The sequence below is a fragment of the Coregonus clupeaformis genome, unplaced genomic scaffold (genome assembly GCF_020615455.1).
Source record: "Coregonus clupeaformis isolate EN_2021a unplaced genomic scaffold, ASM2061545v1 scaf0301, whole genome shotgun sequence".
NCBI lineage: Eukaryota > Metazoa > Chordata > Actinopteri > Salmoniformes > Salmonidae > Coregonus > Coregonus clupeaformis.
In genome coordinates, this window is record NW_025533756.1 from 353,812 (window position 1) to 373,006 (window position 19,195).

The following is a 19,195-nucleotide window of genomic DNA, read 5'->3' on the forward strand; positions in this document are numbered from 1 at the left end:
ATGAAATATTCATAATCAATTTTTTGTCGTTGATGTATCCTTGTTTTTGTTATAAATCAGACGTGTTGCCTATTCATTTAGTCGATTCTGTTGCAAAACCTTTCTTTCTCCCACGGGGGGCTAGTATAAAAAAAAAAAATTACAAAAAAAAAATGATGAATGCACTAACTAACTGTAAGTCGCTCTGGATAAGAGCGTCTGCTAAATGACTAAAATGTTAATGTTAAAAATGTAAACGGAAGCAAACGGAACGAAACAGGGAGGGCCTTACCTGAATTTGTCCAATAGAAACTCCAAATCGTTTCAAAACGTTCCGTTGTGCAACAGAACCGGCGGAATGAATACACCCCAGGTCACAGAGCCGCTCCTCTCCGTACCGTGACGTGGCCCTCTGTGCTAGTCGGAAGCGAGAGGACTGGCAACCTGCGACAGCATCACACATCAGAAAGGCAACGAACTAAATTACACATCAGCAAAAAATAACGTAAGGAATGCATTGTGTCTTTTTTTGCAGAAATGTAGTCGAATGATTTTTATCAAAGGCTGTATTGCCTTCCAGTCTGATTTCCCGGCGAGTTGTGCTGTGCAACGTTGGCCACTGATGAAAATAACATGATAATGGCTATCCTCATTTTGTAGGCATAACTAGCTAACGTCAGGATAGCCACAATCATGTTATTTTCATAATAATAATAATACTATTCATAATGTGCCATTGCTAATGACTAGGCGGCCAACCATCCATGTGCTGCTAAGTTAGTTAGCTACCAAGCTAATAGTCGAATGAATGGCAGGTAGTTAGTGCCGCTTTTAAAACAACTGGGAATGGGGAAACTCGTAAATCTGACTTCCGTGCGTTCAAAACAACTGGGAACTCGTAAAAAAAAAAATGAGCTCCGACTGGGGAAAACCGATTTGAACGGTCATCTATCTCGGGCGTCTTTCTTGAGCTCCGAGTTTCCGACCTGAAGATCACTGACGTCATGATTTGACCTTGTATTTTTCCAAGTTCCCAGTTGTTTTGAACGCGGCATCAGTCTATTAAAGTAGCTACTACTTAAGGGTATCTGTAGTTTACTATTTGTATATTTGACAGCTTTTATTTCACTACATTCCTAAAGAAAATAATGCACTTTTTACTCCATACATTTTCCCTGACACCCAAAAGTATTCGTTACATTTTGAATGCTTAGCAGGACAGGAAACTGGTCCAAATCACGCACTTATCAAGAGAACAAACCTGGTCTTCCCTACATCAGCGTCTCCTCAGGAACACCGAAAAATTACTTCCGGGTCGCGGAATTACGGATATTTTTCTAAATTAAAGTCCCCTACATAATAGTAGAAAAGTGTACATCTGTATTTATTCATGATATATGAAAAGCAATTGTCTAAACATTAACAATGATTCATATTTAAGTGACATTTGCATTAAATCTGGGTTTTAAAACATGCCCCCCACACACACACACACTCCAGTTGGGGTCTTTCAGTAAATCATCTCTTAGCTGTAAATAGCAAATTTGGCAAATGGAAATCTGAACTTAGTTCACCGAATTATTTAACTTGCTTGTTCTTCAAAATGTGGTTTATATATTGCAAATGAAGTAATGACCACCTTTGGAAACCTGAATCTAGTGATGGGACGAAATGTGGAAGATACAGTATGCAATACCAGTTTAAGGCTGATATGTCCATAGGCAGATGGGGATTGCGTTGCATTTTCCTCCAAATATGGAGCGCCTGCTTGGACCACAGGTTCTTAATATCACGGTCTGTCCTCTTTCCCAGGGAAGCTCTTACTGCTAGGGGGTATTACATTTTAGTAATTTAGCGACGCTCTTATCCAGAGCGACTTACAGTTAGTGAAGGCATACATTTTCATACTGGCCCCCCCCGTGGGAAACGGGTGTTGGGTTGTCCAGTAGTTTGGTCACCCTGGACCACCTGATTCTGTTGTAGTGTTTTGTACCTCACCCTCCATAGGAACCTTACCATAGGAACCTTACCATAGGAACCTTACCATAGGAACCTTACCATAGGAACCTTACCATAGGAACCTTACCATAGGAACCTTGAAATAGGCGTTCTAATTGTTGAAATATGGATTCTGGAACCAGAACAGGTGGTGACTGAAATGGGAATAGCAGTCTGGGAAGAATATTCATCTTAAATGTTTCCACCTTTCCTGATAAAGTGAGAGGTAAAAATCATCCATCTTCTAAAATCTGGTTATCACATGAATGAATTTGTTAGTTTGTTTTGTACAGGTCCTCGAGAGATAGGAGTAGTGATGCATAGGTATTTTATCCCCTTGTTGACAGGCAGGGTACCTGATGGGGGATGAACCCATTCATGGCATAGGCTTCAGTCTTACTTACATTCCATTTATATCCTGAGTAAATCCCATGTTTTCATACATTTGATCAAGCATGGCAGAGTTGTGTAGATCCAGACATAAACAGCATGCAGAGAGATCTAATACGCTTCCTCACCAATTTCTATGCCTTTTGATATTCAGACTGGATCTTATCATCTGGGCAAGAGGTTCAATACTAATGGCAAAAAGGAGCGCGCTCAGTGGGCATCCTTTAATGATGGAAGGTCCAGATGTCCATTTACTCAGACTCTAGTGTGGGGAGTTGAATAAAGGGTTTGGATCCATCTAATGAACTTAGGGCCAAATCCAAATTCATGCAGCACTTGAAACCGATAAGGCCATGATACCTGATCAAAGCCTTCTGTGCATCCACGACCAGACCTGATCAAAGCCTTCTGTGCATCCACGACCAGACCTGATCAAAGCCTTCTGTGCATCCACGACCAGACCTGATCAAAGCCTTCTGTGCATCCACGACCAGTGCCATATTTCCCACCCTGAGTCCTGGCAGATGATGGAACATTCAGGCATCTTCTTTCATTATCCAACAGCTGATAATATCGGCTATAACTTTTCCTAGTCGCTTTGCCAAGATGGAAGTAAGCAGTGTGTAATCATTTTGGAGCAAAGCCATAGGCCTATATGAAATACAGTCAGTAGCATCATCTTTATAACACTGATCAGAGATTCTCCAAGTATAAGGAAGCTCTCCGGTTTCTAGTACATTAGAAAATACTTCCACTAGTAATTGGAGTGACGTGGTCCGGGAAGGTTTTATAGAATTCATGAATGGATCAGAACCAGACCTTTTATTGTTTTCCAGTGTTTTAAAGCTGTTCTGATATCGGCTTCTGATCTGATCCGGTCTGTCTGGTTCCATCACTGCTGAGGCCGTTCAATTCCTCGGAGGAAACCTTGTAGTTTGTCAGGCTCAGGACATCTTTCTAAATAAATTCTTATAAAACTCTGCGACGGTTGCTGATATCCTGGGGTCTTGTAGCAAAGGGTGCATTCACATCATTTCATTTTACTTTTTGAATTATAGTAGATGCCTGTTTCCTTAACCAGAATAAAAGTAAACGACTTGCTCTGTTCCCGTTCTCATAATAGCGTTGTTTTTGCTTTGTCATTATGACTGATGAGGAATACAAATAATTTAATTTAAAATTAATTTAATTTTAGATTAAGGCTGTAACGTAACAATGTGGAAAAAGTGAAGGTGTCTGAATTATTTCCGAATGCACTGTGTCTGGCCCATGCACTGTGTCTGGCCTATGCACTGTGTCTGGCCTATGCACTGTGTCTGGCCTATGCACTGTGTCTGGCCTATGCACTGTGTCTGGCCTCGGGTGGGAGATGAACATATCGCTCTGTGGCTGCGCTGGACTCCCAGGTCCATCTCGGGTGGGAGATGCAATAGTTATTTAATGAAGGGCTCAATATCTCCTTTTTCCGTTCTTTCTGGTACTATATATTTATTATAAAAAATTTATTGTGTGTGTATATGTGTATACAGTGGGGAGAACAAGTATTTGATACACTGCCGATTTTGCAGGTTTCCCTACTTACAAAGCATGTAGAGGTCTGTAATTTTTATCATAGGTACACTTCAACTGTGAGAGACAAAATCTAAAACAAAAATCCAGAAAATCACATTGTATGATTTTTAAGTAATGAATTTGCATTTTATTGCCTGACATAAGTATTTGATACATCAGAAAAGCAGAACTTAATATTTGGTACAGAAACCTTTGTTTGCAATTACAGAGATCATACGTTTCCTGTAGGTCTTGACCAGGTTTGCACACACTGCAGCAGGGATTTTGGCCCACTCCTCCATACAGACCTTCTCCAGATCCTTCAGGTTTCGGGGCTGTCACTGGGCAATACGGACTTTCAGCTCCCTCCAAAGATTTTCTATTGGGTTCAGGTCTGGAGACTGGCTAAGCCACTCCAGGACCTTGAGATGCTTCTTACGGAGCCACTCCTTAGTTGCCCTGGCTGTGTGTTTCGGGTCGTTGTCATGCTGGAAGACCCAGCCACGACCTATCTTCAATGCTCTTACTGAGGGAAGGAGGTTGTTGGCCAAGATCTCGCGATACATGGCCCCATCCATCCTCCCCTCAATACGGTGCAGTCGTCCTGTCCCCTTTGCAGAAAAGCATCCCCAAAGAATGATGTTTCCACCTCCATGCTTCACGGTTGGGATGGTGTTCTTGGAGTTATACTCATCCTTCTTCTTCCTCCAAACACGGCGAGTGGAGTTTAGACCAAAAAGCTCTATTTTTGTCTCATCAGACCACATGACCTTCTCCCATTCCTCCTCTGGATCATCCAGATGGTCATTGGCAAACTTCAGACGGGCCTGGACATGCGCTGGCTTGAGCAGGGGGACCTTGCGTGCGCTGCAGGATTTTAATCCATGACGGCATTAGTGTGTTACTAATGGTTTTCTTTGAGACTGTGGTCCCAGCTCTCTTCAGGTCATTGACCAGGTCCTGCCGTGTAGTTCTGGGCTGATCCCTCACCTTCCTCATGATCATTGATGCCCCACGAGGTGAGATCTTGCTTGGAGCCCCAGACCGAGGGTGATTGATCGTCATCTTGAACTTCTTCCATTTTCTAATAATTGCGCCAACAGTTGTTGCCTTCTCACCAAGCTGCTTGCCTATTGTCCTGTAGCCCATCCCAGCCTTGTGCAGGTCTACAATTTTATCCCTGATGTCCTTACACAGCTCTCTGGTCTTGGCCATTGTGGAGAGGTTGGAGTCTGTTTGATTGAGTGTGTGGACAGGTGTCTTTTATACAGGTAACGAGTTCAAACAGGTGCAGTTAATTCAGGTAATGAGTGGAGAACAGGAGGGCTTCTTAAAGAAAAACGAACAGGTCTGTGAGAGCCGGAATTCTTACTGGTTGGTAGGTGATCAAATACTTATGTCATGCAATAAAATGCTAATTAATTACTTAATCATACAATGTGATTTTCTGGATTTTTGTTTTAGATTCCGTCTCTCACAGTTGAAGTGTACCTATGATAAAAATTACCGACCTCTACATGCTTTGTAAGTAGAAAAACCTGCAAAATCGGCAGTGTATCAAATACTTGTTCTCCCCACTGTGTGTGTGTGTATGTGTGTGTGTGTGTGTGTATGTATGTATGTATGTATATATATATATATACACACATACATATATATATATATATATATATATATATATATATATTACACACATTACATTTCTTTCTCCTTTCTCTTGATTCTAAATCTTGACATTTGTCATGAAGATCGTGTTGTTCCTTGAGAGTGAAAGAGAGCAGTCTTGAGAGTCTGGTGTCCAGGTTCTGGATGGAAGTTTTCACGTCTTCTATTTTCTTTTCCACTGTTTCAAACCCACCGTTGATCATCATTTAGAGCTCCGTTAACACATCACCTATTCCAGGCACGTTTCCCTTGTTTCTTGGATTTACTGCCGCGTGGTCACACCTTTCGCATAACCGGAAAAGATTCACTTCATCTCTCTGTTTTGTAAATTTGTAAAAAGGGTTTAGTAGCTTAGGAAAATCAATTAATGAATTTGGTGGCGTGTAAATCAGCCACAGAGAAGTAGATCAGCCACAGAGAAGTAGATCAGCCACAGAGAAGTAGATCAGCCACAGAGAAGTAGATCAGCCACAGAGAAGCAGATCAGCCACAGAGAAGCAGATCAGCCACAGAGAAGCAGATCAGCCACAGAGAAGCAGATCAGCCACAGAGAAGCAGATCAGCCACAGAGAAGCAGATCAGCCACAGAGAAGCCTTGAGTGACAGAATGGACTCTTTCTCGTGAATGTTCCAGCCCCCTCATTATCTCAACCAATCATGGCTAGGCAAGATTCTGTATTTTCTCCATGTCTGACCAGCTTTGTGATTTCGCATTTTAATACCCCCCTCCAGAATGGTGACTGATAGGTATGTTTTTCCCCCTCCAGAATGGTGACTGATATGTATGTTTTTTCCCCTCCCCCTCCAGAATGGTGACTGACGTGCAGCTAGCCATCTTCGCCAACATGTTGGGTGTGTCTCTGTTCCTGCTGGTGGTTCTATATCACTACGTAGCCGTCAACAACCCCAAGAAACTGGAGTAGAACTGCCCTGGAGAGCAGGTGAGGAGGGAGCCATAGGTCCTCTTCGAATGGGAGCAGGCTCCGTTCTCTAATAGGTCCTCTTCGAATGGGAGCAGGCTCCGTTCTCTAATAGGTCCTCTTCGAATGGGAGCAGGCTCCGTTCTCTAATAGGTCCTCTTCGAATGGGAGCAGGCTCCGTTCTCTAATAGGTCCTCTTCGAATGGGAGCAGGCTCCGTTCTCTAATAGGTCCTCTTCGAATGGGAGCAGGCTCCGTTCTCTAATAGGTCCTCTTCGAATGGGAGCAGGCTCCGTTCTCTAATAGGTCCTCTTCGAATGGGAGCAGGCTCCGTTCTCTAATAGGTCCTCTTCGAATGGGAGCAGGCTCCGTTCTCTAATAGGTCCTCTTCGAATGGGAGCAGGCTCCGTTCTCTAATAGGTCCTCTTCTAATGGGAGCAGGCTCCGTTTCTCTAATAGGTCCTCTTCGAATGGGAGCAGGCTCCGTTCTCTAATAGGTCCTCTTCGAATGGGAGCAGGCTCCGTTCTCTAATAGGTCCTCTTCTAATGGGAGCAGGCTCCGTTCTCTAATAGGTCCTCTTCTAATGGGAGCAGGCTCCGTTCTCTAATAGGTCCTCTTCGAATGGGAGCAGGCTCCGTTCTCTAATAGGTCCGGTTGGAGCCGACGCGTACCTCAAGCCAGGGATGCAATATTCCAATGCACTCCGAATTCGCCCCGTATCCAAACTGCCAAATCAAGGATCTTGAAATACTGCAGTTGTTGTCCTCATGCTAGCTAGCTTAGCCACAGCAGCATGGACTGGCACATCGCATTGAACAACAAAGGAGCTGATTGGCTGACTATCCTCTTGTCCAACGTCACATCATGGCTGCTGTGCATGACGATGAAAACGGCAGTCTGGATACTGGGAGCTTGTTGATTTGGCAGTCTGGATACTGGGAGCTTGTTGATTTGGCAGTCTGGATACTGGGAGCTTGTTGATTTGGCAGTCTGGATACGGGGAGCTTGTTGATTTGGCAGTCTGGATACGGGGAGCTTGTTGATTTGGCAGTCTGGATACTGGGAGCTTGTTGATTTGGCAGTCTGGATACTGGGAGCTTGTTGATTTGGCAGTCTGGATACGGGGCGAATTCGGAGTACATTGGAATATTGCATCCCTGGATTGAGGTACGTGCTCAAACCATATCCTGCACCAGTTCCGAGCTGCCCTATTTGAGAACTGAGCCCGCTTCCGACTCAAAGAGAAATGAACATGGAGTTGGGGTCTCTGGCTAGTGAGAAGGGGGTAGGGAGAGTGAGGGGGATGGGGGTAGGGAGAGTGAGGGGGATATGGGGGGGTAGGGAGAGTGGGGGGATGGGGGTGGGAGAGTGGGGGGGATATGGGGGTAGGGAGAGTGGGGGATATGGGGTAGGGAGAGTGGGGGGGATATGGGGGTAGGGGAGAGTGGGGGGATATGGGGGTAGGGAGAGTGGGGGATATGGGGGTAGGGAGAGTGGGGGGATATGGGGGTAGGGAGAGTGGGGGATATGGGGGTAGGGAGAGTGGGGGAGATGGGGGTAGGGAGAGTGGGGGGATATGGGGGTAGGGAGAGTGGGGGATATGGGGGTAGGGAGAGTGGGGGGGATATGGGGGTAGGGAGAGTGAGGGGGATATGGGGGTAGGGAGAGTGGGGGGATATGGGGGTAGGGAGAGTGGGGGGATATGGGGGTAGGGAGAGTGGGGGATATGGGGGTAGGGAGAGTGGGGGATATGTAGGGAGAGTGGGGGGATATGGGGGGTAGGGAGAGTGGGGGATATGGGGTAGGGAGAGTGGGGGGGATATGGGGGTAGGGAGAGTGGGGGGATATGGGGGTAGGGAGAGTGGGGGGATATGGGGGTAGGGGAGAGTGGGGGATATGGGGGGTAGGGAGAGTGGGGGGAATGGGGGTAGGGAGAGTGGGGGATATGGGGTAGGGAGAGTGGGGATGGGGGATGGGGGGGTGGGGAGGAGGAGGGGGATATGGGGGTAGGGAGAGTGGGGGATATGGGGGTAGGGAGAGTGGGGGATATGGGGGTAGGGAGAGTGGGGGGATATGGGGGGTAGGGAGAGTGGGGATATGGGGGTAGGGAGAGTGGGGGGATATGGGGTAGGGGAGAGTGGGGGGATATGGGGGTAGGGAGAGTGGGGGGATATGGGGGGTAGGGGAGTGGGGGGATATGGGGGTAGGGAGAGTGGGGGATATGGGGGGTGGGGGAGAGTGGGGATATGGGGGTAGGGAGAGTGGGGGATATGGGGGTAGGGAGAGTGGGGGGATATGGGGGTAGGGAGAGTGGGGGGATATGGGGGTAGGGAGAGTGGGGGATATGGGGGTAGGGAGGAGTGGGGGGGGATATGGGGGGTAGGGAGAGTGGGGGGATATGGGGGTAGGGGAGAGTGGGGGGGATATGGGGGTAGGGAGAGTGGGGGATATGGGGGTAGGAGAGTGGGGGGATATGGGGGTAGGGAGAGTGGGGGGATATGGGGGGTAGGGAGAGTGGGGGGATATGGGGGTAGGGAGAGTGGGGGATATGGGGGTGGGGAGTGAGGGGGGATATGGGGGTAGGGAGAGTGAGGGGATATGGGGGTAGGGAGAGTGGGGGGATATGGGGGTAGGGAGAGTGAGGGGGATATGGGGGTAGGGAGAGTGGGGGGGGATAGTGGGTAGGGAGAGTGAGGGGGATATGGGGGTAGGGAGAGTGGGGGGGATATGGGGGTAGGGAGAGTGGGGGGATATGGGGGTAGGGAGAGTGGGGGATGGGTAGGGGAGTGGGGGGGTAGGGGGTGGGGAGTGGGGGATATGGGGGTAGGGAGAGTGGGGGGATATGGGGGTAGGGAGAGTGAGGGGGGATATGGGGGTAGGGAGAGCTAAAGAGTGTTTGAGGAGGGGGTGAAGAAAGGGGTGAGTAACCCTCCTAGTCAGGCATTGAAGCTTCTGGGCACAGATATGAGATCAGTTTACCCAGTCTACCAGTGTTGTAACCATCCTGTCAGGCTGTGGTATGGGGTCAGTTTACCCAGTCTACCAGTGTTGTAACCATCCTGTCAGGCTGTGGTATGGGGTCAGTTTACCCAGTCTACCAGTGTTGTAACCATCCTGTCAGGCTGTGGCACCCTATCCCCTATTTAGTGCACTCTGTTGACCAGGGCCCTAATAGGGAATAGGGTAATCTGACTCATGGCCTCTCCTCACAGGTGGCGGCTGAAGGAGACCAGAGAGGGCAGCAGTGAGTCATCCTCCCTCTTCTTCTCTCCCTCCCAGAGAGGGCAGCAGTGAGTCATCCTCCCTCTTCTTCTCTCCCTCCCAGAGAAGGCAGCAGTGAGACGCCTGTGAGGAGAGGCCATGAGTCATCCTCCCTCTTCTTCTCTCCCTCCCAGAGAGAGCAGCAGTGAGACGCCTGTGAGGAGAGGCCATGAGTCATCCTCCCTCTTCTTCTCTCCCTCCCAGAGAGCAGCTGTAGACCTGTCTGTCTCTCTAAGCCTGTACAGGAGTGTTTTCTAATAAACTGTCAACAAATGCCTATCAGTTTGGTGTGGTGATTGATTAAAAAACCTTATTGGCATTTCTACAAACATTACATACAAACCTTAAATGAACACGCATTACATTATTCAAATATGTACACTCCGGGATGGAACTTATGGATTTTGGCTAGCGGGGCTTCTAGACCGCAATTCCTACTAGCCTGTGTCCAAAACCGGTGCCGAGGGATATTTGAGAAGACAGAAAATGTCTACTAGCCCGGTCTGGAGAAGGCCAGGCCCGGGACACTATGCAGAGCACACACACAGAGCCTTCTGGAGAAGGCCAGGCCCGGGATATCTTAAATTCCATCCCTGTGAACACTATGCAGAGCACACACACAGAGCCTTCTGGAGAAGGCCCGGCCCGGGATATCTTAAAATTCCATCCCTGTATACACTATGCAGAGCTTTCTGCAAACAGTGTTCAGAAACGGATCTACTGTAGAAGTAGTAAGGTACCATTGTTTTACGTCAGATAGCGTGATTCGTTTTTTTATTCTTTAAGGGGGTAGATCAGATTTAATATTGCAGATATAGTGCATTTGGAAAGTATTCAGACCCCTTTACCTTTTCCACATTTTGTTACGTTACAGCCTTATTCTAAAATGGATTAAATAAAAATCTTCAATCTACACACAATACCCCATAATGACAAAGCAAAAACAGGTTTCGATAAATTTGCTAATTTATGAAATATCACATTTACACAAGTATTCAGACCCTTCACTCAGTACTTTTGTAGTGGAATTTTACTGTTATCTTAATGCTTTTTCAGTGTCTCACTTATTCTACATGTTTGGCCTGTTGCGTACTTAGAAATGCGCCTTTTGTAGAGGTCGGCTCAGCGGGAGTGAAAATATTGGCTGAACAACCACACTGTGATTGCCAGGTGTTTTCCTCCTCTGCAGCCGGTCTCTGGGAGCAAACGCATTGCTGAGAAAGGATGCACTTGGCTATCTTTGTGTAACCCGTAGCGATAGTAGAAATACGCTGAGTGGGAAATACCTCATCAGAGCTTCTGACTAAACTCCACATGGAGTGCTGTTTGTCTGTAATCTCTCCACTGGCGTGAATAAACTAAATCATTTCGGCTTGACTTTGGGGTCCTTAGTGGTTATCTCCACGACACTGTGTTGAAGCACCTTGGGCAGTGATTACAGCCTTGAGTCTTCTTGGGTATGACACTACAAGCTTGCCGCACCTGTATTTGGGTTTCTCCCATTCTTCTCAAGCTCTGTCAGGTTGGATGGGGAGCGTCGCTGCACAGCTATTTTCAGGTCTCTCCAGAGATGTTGGATCGGGTTCAGGCTGGGCCACTCAAGGACATTCAGAGACTTGTCCCGAAGCCACTCCTGTGTGCTTAGGGTCGTTGTCCTGTTGGAAGGTGAACCTTCGCCCCAGTCTGAGGTCCTGAGCGCTCTGGAGAAGATTTTCATCAAGGATCTCTCTGTACTTTGCTCTGTTAATCTTTGCCTTGATCCTGACTAGTCTCCCATTCCCTGCCACTGAAAAATATCCCCACAGCATGATGCTGCCACCACCATGCTTCACCATAGGGATGGTGCCAGGTTTCCTCCAGACGTGACGCTTGGCTATCAGGCCAAAGAGTTCAATCTTGGTTTCATCAGACCAAAGAATCTTGTTTCTCATGGTCTGAGAGTCTTTAGGTGCCTTTTGGCAAACTCCAAGCGGGCTGTCATGTGCCTTTTACTGAGGAGTGGCTTCCGTCTGGCCACTCTACCATAAAGGCCTGATTGGTGGAGTGCTGCAGAGAAGGTTGTCCTTCTGGAAGTTTCTCCCATCTCCACAGAGGAACTTTGGAGCTCTGTCAGAGTGACAATGAGGTTCTCCACCACCAAGCCCTTCTCCCCCGATTGCTCAGTTTGGCCGGGCGGCCAGCTCTAGGAAGAGTCTTGGTGGTTCCAAACTTCTTCCATTTAAGAATGATGGAGGCCACTGTGTTCTTGGGGACCTTCAATGCTGCAGAAATTTGTTTTGGTACCCTTCCCCAGATCTGTGCCTCCACACAATCCTGTCTCGGAGCTCTACGGACAATTCCTTCGACCTCATGGCTTGGTTTTTGCTCTGACATGCACTGTCAAATGTGGGGCCTTATATAGATAGACAGGTTAATGCCTTTCCAAATCATGTCCAATCAATTGAATTTACCACAGGTGGACTCCAATCAAGTTGTAGAAACATCTCAAGGATGATCAATGGAAACAGGATGTACCTGAGCTCAATTTCGAGTCTAATTGCAAAGGGTCTGAATACTTATGGTAAATAAGGTATCTGTTTTATGGGCTATTGTGTGTAGGTTGATGGGACATTTAAAAAAAATCAATTTTAGAATAAGGCTGTAACGTAACAACATTTGAAAAGTAAAGGGGTCTGAATACTTTCCGAATGCACTGTATATATAGTAGTAATACTAGAACATATATACAGTTTGGACATTCCAGGGTTTTTCATTATTTTTACTTATTGTTACTATGTTCTACATTGTAGAATAATAGTGAAGACATCAAAACTATGAAATAACACATATGGAATCATGTAGTAACCAAAAGTGTTAAACAAATCAAAATATATTTTATAATCTTAAAATATCCACCCTTTGCCTTGATGACAGCTTTGCACACTCTTGGCATTTGCTTAACCAGCTTCATGAGGAATGCTTTTCCAACAGTCTTGAAGGAGTTCCCACCATCTCAATTGGGTTGAGGTCGGGGAATTGTGGAGGCCAGGTCATCTGATGCAGCACTCCATCACTCTCCTTCTTGGTCAAATAGCCCTTACACAGCCTGGAGGTGTGTTGGGTCATTGTCCTGTTGAAAAACAAATGATAGTCCCACTAAGCGCAAACCAGATGGGATGGCGTATCGCTGCAGAATGCTGTGGTAGCCATGCTGGTTAAGTGTGCATTGAATTCTAAATAAATCACAGACAGTGTCACCAGCAAAGCACCCCCACACCATAACACCTCCTCCTCCATGCTTTACGGTGGGAACCACACATGCAGAGATCATCCATTCCCCCAAACCACGTCTCACAAAAGACACAGCGGTTGGAACCAAAAATCTCAAATTTGGACTCCAGACCAAAGGACAAATTTCCACCGGTCTAATGTCCATTGCTCGTGTTTCTTGGCCCAAGTAAGTCTCTTCTTCTTATTGGTGTCCTTTAGTAGTGGTTTCTTTGCAGCAATTCGACCATGAAGGCCTGATTCACACAGTCTCCTCTGAACAGTTGATGTTGAGATGTGTCTGTTACTTGAACTCTGTGAAGCATTTATTTGGGCTACAATTTCTGAGGCTTGTAACTCTAATGAACTTATCCTCTGCAACAGAGGTAACTCTGGGTCTTCCATTCCTGTGGCGGTCCTCATGAGAGCCAGTTTCATCATAGCCCTTGATGGGTTTTGCGACTGCACTTGAAGAAACTTTCTAAGTTCTTGACACTTTTCGTAATGACTGACCTTCATGTCTTAACGTAATTAAGAGTGTGCTCCTAATCTCAGCTCGTTACCTGTATAAAAAGACACCTGGGAGCCAGAAATCTTTCTGATTGAGAGGGGGTCAAATACTTATTTCCCTCATTAAAATGCAAATCAATTTATAACATTTTTTACATGCTTTTCTCTGGATTTTTTTGTTGTTATTCTGTCTCTTACTGTTCAAATAAACCTACCATTAAAATTATAGACTGATCATGTCTTTGTCAGTGGGCAAACGTACAAAATACTTTTTTCCCTCACTGCACATGCATAATCGCATTTGTGGTCACTTTTGATAATGGTGTTTTCCCGCTAATGGAACATTCACACTTATAGCCTACTGCCATGTGCGTATCGCTGTGCTTATAATGTGAAGAAATAGCCTAATAGTTTATCAATATTTTAAGCGAAACGTTCTGATCTGTTGCATCAGCCTCATTGCTTAAAACAGGTTTTTTGATGCTAGTGGTTGCATTAATTTGGGATCTATCGCATCCCACAACTGTCCCAGACTATGTTTGGAATATTTATTTCTCGCACAGAATAGAATAGGTCAACTTTTGTACTATGGGGGATAGTAGATTGACATAGGATAGTGCTTTTGCTGTTCGTTAGCCCGACTCATCTTATTGGCTGATGAAAAGAAAATGTGGACAGTTCTTCCAACATCTTCATTATGCACCTCGGAATTGGATAAGGACGAACGCAGTTGCGTCCCCAATGAGTCTGTCTTCACTTGTAGCCTGTGAGAAAGACCCGATCACGTGATGGAGAGCCATGTGAGTGAGAGGTGCTTCGGAACGCGAAGGATTTTTTTAGGGTGCATTACGGCCACACAAAGGGGATGCCGCCGGGAAATTGGAGGCGTTATCAAGTGCTTGTCAAATTGTGAATGAGAGACTTTGTGTATACAGCCTGCGCAAAAAAACTAACCAGAGCTCAGGCCTTCGAGTGACTTTTTTCAAATCATCATTAGTCGCATCATGCAGCCTTACAATGTATTAAAAATCTAAACATATAGCCCAACGTTTGTAGAACTAAAGTTACATTAATAACTATAAATTAATTATATAGAAGTACCTATTTCTTTGTTAACCGCTCAACACAGAATAGCTGCATGTACTCACTTCCTCAAATCTTTTGGAGAAAATATCCTTTCTATTTTATTCAGATTTGTTCAATTCTATTCTTCATACTATAAAATAATGCCAAGGAATTCTAAGCAAATCTTGTCTGCTAAATGAACTAGTGTAGCCCACAGCCATTTGGCATAGCCAGATCAGGACCTAACATAACTCAGAGTACGCTATTCTGTTCTTCTGAAATAGACTACATTTTCTTCATATCATGTTTCTTTAGACCTGTCTAAAATAAATAATGGATTTATTGCGATGGTGTAGGCTATATTACATGGATTTATTAGACTTTATAAAATGTAGATGTTCCAAAGGTCTGCATCAGTGGCTTGTAGGCTACGCGTGGAAGCCAGGAGATGCTAAATGTGTTTATATTAATTAACGGTCAATTACCGTGAGACTGACAGTTATTTGCTTGACAAATCCCCGGCTGACAATTTCGTGACCGCCACAGCCCTAGCCACGGTTAACCGCCACAGCCCTAGCCACGGTTAACCGCCACAGCCCTAGCCACGGTTAACCGCCACAGCCCTAGCCACGGTCACAGCCCTAGCCACGGTTAACCGCCACAGCCCTAGCCACGGTCACAGCCCTAGCCACGGTTAACCGCCACAGCCCTAGCCACGGTTAACCGCCACAGCCCTAGCCACGGTTAACCGCCACAGCCCTAGCCACGGTTAACCGTCACAGCCCTAGCCACGGTTAACCGCCACAGCCCTAGCCACGGTTAACCGCCACAGCCCTAGCCACGGTTAACCGCCACAGCCCTAGCCACGGTTAACCGCCACAGCCCTAGCCACGGTTAACCGCCACAGCCCTAGCCACGGTTAACCGCCACAGCCCTAGCCACGGCAGCCCTAGCCACGGTTAACCGCCACAGCCCTAGCCACGGTTAACCGCCACAGCCCTAGCCACGGTTAACCGCCACAGCCCTAGCCACGGTTAACCGCCACAGCCCTAACCACGGTTAATGCAGTCCAGGTGCATTACCAACTGGACTGAAATGTGGACCTCAGTTCATCTTTCAATCACCCACGTGGGTATATGCTCCTAAAAACCAATGAGGAGATGGGAGAGGAGGGACTTGCAGCGCGTCAAGAATCAAAAAATAGAACCAAGATCTAACCAAGTTCCATTTTAGCACCTGGAGACTTTGTTTTATTTCTTTCTGACACATTGGAAATGCTGTCATGTGGTTCAATGAGCGTTGGTGGCTCCACTTGAGCATTTTTCCACCTCTTTCAAGAAATGTTCATAAGTACTCATTCTTGATTGATAATAGTTCATGCTCTCATGTTCCTTTTCCTCCTCTGAACAGCTCTAGCACCGATTCATGAGCATTCATAAAGTTATTGAGAACAAGATAAAATGCTTTAAGACCCTCATTCACAGCTTTAACATTTCCTCCATCAACAAGGACTTTTATTTCATTCATTTTGCCTGTGCACACTCCGAGTTTGCCTCCGGTGAATTTAAATGCTTCTATGCCTTCTCCATTTGGGATTTCATCCGTCATCATTCACTTTTAATTCACTAAATGTACAATAACACATTTGTTGATTTGATTGTTAAACACAATGCACTGTAGAGCTCCTTTAAACCACAGTCATCCGTTTCAGCATATTGACCCATTTCGCGTTGAACGTACAGCAAGTTTGGCATTTTAGATGCTTGAAACATTTCATCCAATTATCAGTTTTGTGCCCTTTAATTGCATTTAATCAGGCAGTTTATTCAGATCCTTTAGTTGCGTTCCATGATGCATTGCATTTCCACATGAGGCCTAATTTTAGACGTTTGATTAGGCTACATTGCGCTGTGTTTCCAAACTCAAACTCCTTAATTATTGTGTTTTTGAATTCGGTTCCCAAGTTTATAAAATATTCAAATTATAAGCACATTGGCGCTTCCATAATATGTTAGATCAAACAATTGCATTTAACAGGGCAGCTCATTAATTCGCAGGGGTTACTCACGGCGGGCGAATTCTAGGAGTTAAAATCCTTCCAAGCGAGCTGGCCTCGCGGTCCGAATGCGATGGTAAATAGAACGGTACCCATCGCGTGTTCGTAGCGGAGCTTTCCTATCCTTCACAGAGTCTTTTCACTTTTCTTTTCCTTTTGAACATAGTCACTGCCCAAGTCTGAAGAAGGATTGTTTGACACATACAGTCTAAAATTTGAAGATCCAAACGGCAAAAAGCATTCACAGAGATCCAGGGATAAGGTGCAGCAAAAGTTTTTATTTTCCTTTTAATCTAACAAAAATAATTATGCGATCAACTTAAAACATGGATAACTGGAAATGAAAAGACCTAATATTGTCACGCCCTGGCTCTGGGGACTCTGTTATGTTGAGCCAGGGTGTGTAGAGTCTATGTTTTGTGTTTCTATGTTCAGGATCTAGTTGATGTGTTTCTATGTTGGCCGGGGTGGTTCTCAATCAGAGGCAACGTGAATCAGCTGTTGCTTGTTGTCTCTGATTGGGAACCATACTTAGGTAGTCGTTTGGCATTTGTGTGGTGTGGTATCTTGTTCCGTGTTGGTTTGTGTATGTACCCAAGGACTTCACGTATCGTTTTGTTGTTTTTGTTCGTGTGGTGAAATATAATAAAAGATGTTCGCATTCCACGCTGCGCATTGGCCCGTTTCTTCAAATGACGATCGTGACAAATATGGTCTGCTCTGTTCTCAGAAGAATATAGAGCACCACAGGATGAGTCATAATACCCATAAAACCTTGCGGTCAAACAGGGAAATGGTTCCAATCGTTTTTCCACCATTCATTTTCCCCATAGGGGAGTTTAGAAAGACTTAAAATAAAGGCTGTGTTTGTGTAGGCTTACCCTGGCGTGACATTTTGATAGCCGTGTAAATCTCTCTCAGACAATGTGACTTTTACAATATATTTGCTGGTATTTACCCCCCATAAATGAAATGCTAATGAGGCTAACATACAGAACAAAAAATTCCAAGAAGTTCTGGCCGAGACTGCCGAATTGAGGCAAAGGTAAGAATCTCTGGATTAACTATCTGTTAGCTACATTTAGTAATGAATAAATTGGCTAAATTCCCTTAAATTGACAATTCTGTGAACCGTCTTGGGTAAGTTTTAAATTTACACAATACCTGTTAGCAAAGGTCTCAGCTAGAGATGACTTGCAGGAGCTTGCTGGGATTTGTAGTTTTGCATGATGTCTACTTTTATGCTAATAAGCATTTTCTAATCTGAGAGTAAATAGAGCAGAATATATTGATAAGTCACCTATTATGACCCCCTCCACTGTGGGGCTCTATACCGCTCCCTCATGTAGCCAGGACTCCTCCACTGTGGGGATCTATACCGCTCCCTCATGTAGCCAGGACTCCTCCACTGTGGGGATCTATACCGCTCCCTCATGTAGCCAGGACCCCTCCACTGTGGGGCTCTATACCGCTCCCTCATGTAGCCAGGACTCCTCCACTGTGGGGCTCTATACCGCTCCCTCAGTAGCCAGGACTCCTCCACTGTGGGGCTCTATACCGCTCCCTCATGTAGCCAGGACCCCTCCACTGTGGGGGCTCTATACCGCTCCCTCATGTAGCCAGGACCCTCCACTGTGGGGGCTCTACACCGCTCCCTCATGTAGCCAGGACTCCTCCACTGTGGGGCTCTATACCGCTCCCTCATGTAGCCAGGACTCCTCCACTGTGGGGATCTATACCGCTCCCTCATGTAGCCAGGACTCCTCCACTGTGGGGCTCTATACCGCTCCCTCATGTAGCCAGGACTCCTCCACTGTGGGGGCTCTATACCGCTCCCTCATGTAGCCAGGACTCCTCCACTGTGGGGGCTCTATACCGCTCCCTCATGTAGCCAGGACTCCTCCACTGTGGGGCTCTATACCGCTCCCTCATGTAGCCAGGACTCCTCCACTGTGGGGGCTCTATACCGCTCCTCATGTAGCCAGGACTCCTCCACTGTGGGGCTCTATACCGCTCCCTCATGTAGCCAGGACTCCTCCACTGTGGGGCTCTATACCGCTCCCTCATGTAGCCAGGACTCCTCCACTGTGGGGCTCTATACCGCTCCCTCATGTAGCCAGGACTCCTCCTCTGTGGGGGCTCTATACCGCTCCCTCATGTAGCCAGGACTCCTCCACTGTGGGGCTCTATACCGCTCCCTCATGTAGCCAGGACTCCTCCACTGTGGGGCTCTATACCGCTCCCTCATGTAGCCAGGACTCCTCCACTGTGGGGCTCTATACCGCTCCCTCATGTAGCCAGGACTCCTCCACTGTGGGGCTCTATACCGCTCCCTCATGTAGCCAGGACTCCTCCACTGTGGGGCTCTATACCGCTCCCTCATGTAGCCAGGACTCCTCCACTGTGGGGGCTCTATACCGCTCCCTCATGTAGCCAGGACTCCTCCACTGTGGGGGCTCTATACCGCTCCCTCATGTAGCCAGGACTCCTCCACTGTGGGGCTCTATACCGCTCCCCTCATGTAGCCAGGACTCCTCCACTGTGGGGCTCTATA

The 19,195-nt window shown here is 46.5% G+C and overlaps 1 protein-coding gene across 2 annotated transcripts; it reads left to right on the forward strand.

Moving 5' to 3' along the window:
* The first annotated feature begins 379 nt into the window (after window positions 1–379).
* On the forward strand, window positions 380–10,041 carry LOC121542761 (dolichyl-diphosphooligosaccharide--protein glycosyltransferase subunit 4). 2 transcript variants are annotated; one of them, XM_041852296.1, is made up of 3 exons: window positions 380–484; window positions 6,392–6,524; window positions 9,829–10,041. In XM_041852296.1, the coding sequence occupies exon 2, from the start codon at window positions 6,393–6,395 to the stop codon at window positions 6,504–6,506; it is 114 nt and encodes a 37-aa protein (XP_041708230.1). In that variant the 5' UTR covers window positions 380–484; window position 6,392; the 3' UTR covers window positions 6,507–6,524; window positions 9,829–10,041. The 2 variants fall into 2 exon arrangements, with proteins under 2 accessions (XP_041708230.1, XP_041708229.1); XM_041852295.2 differs by having other exon boundaries at window positions 382–484; window positions 9,716–10,041.
* Window positions 10,042–19,195: the final 9,154 nt, after the last annotated feature.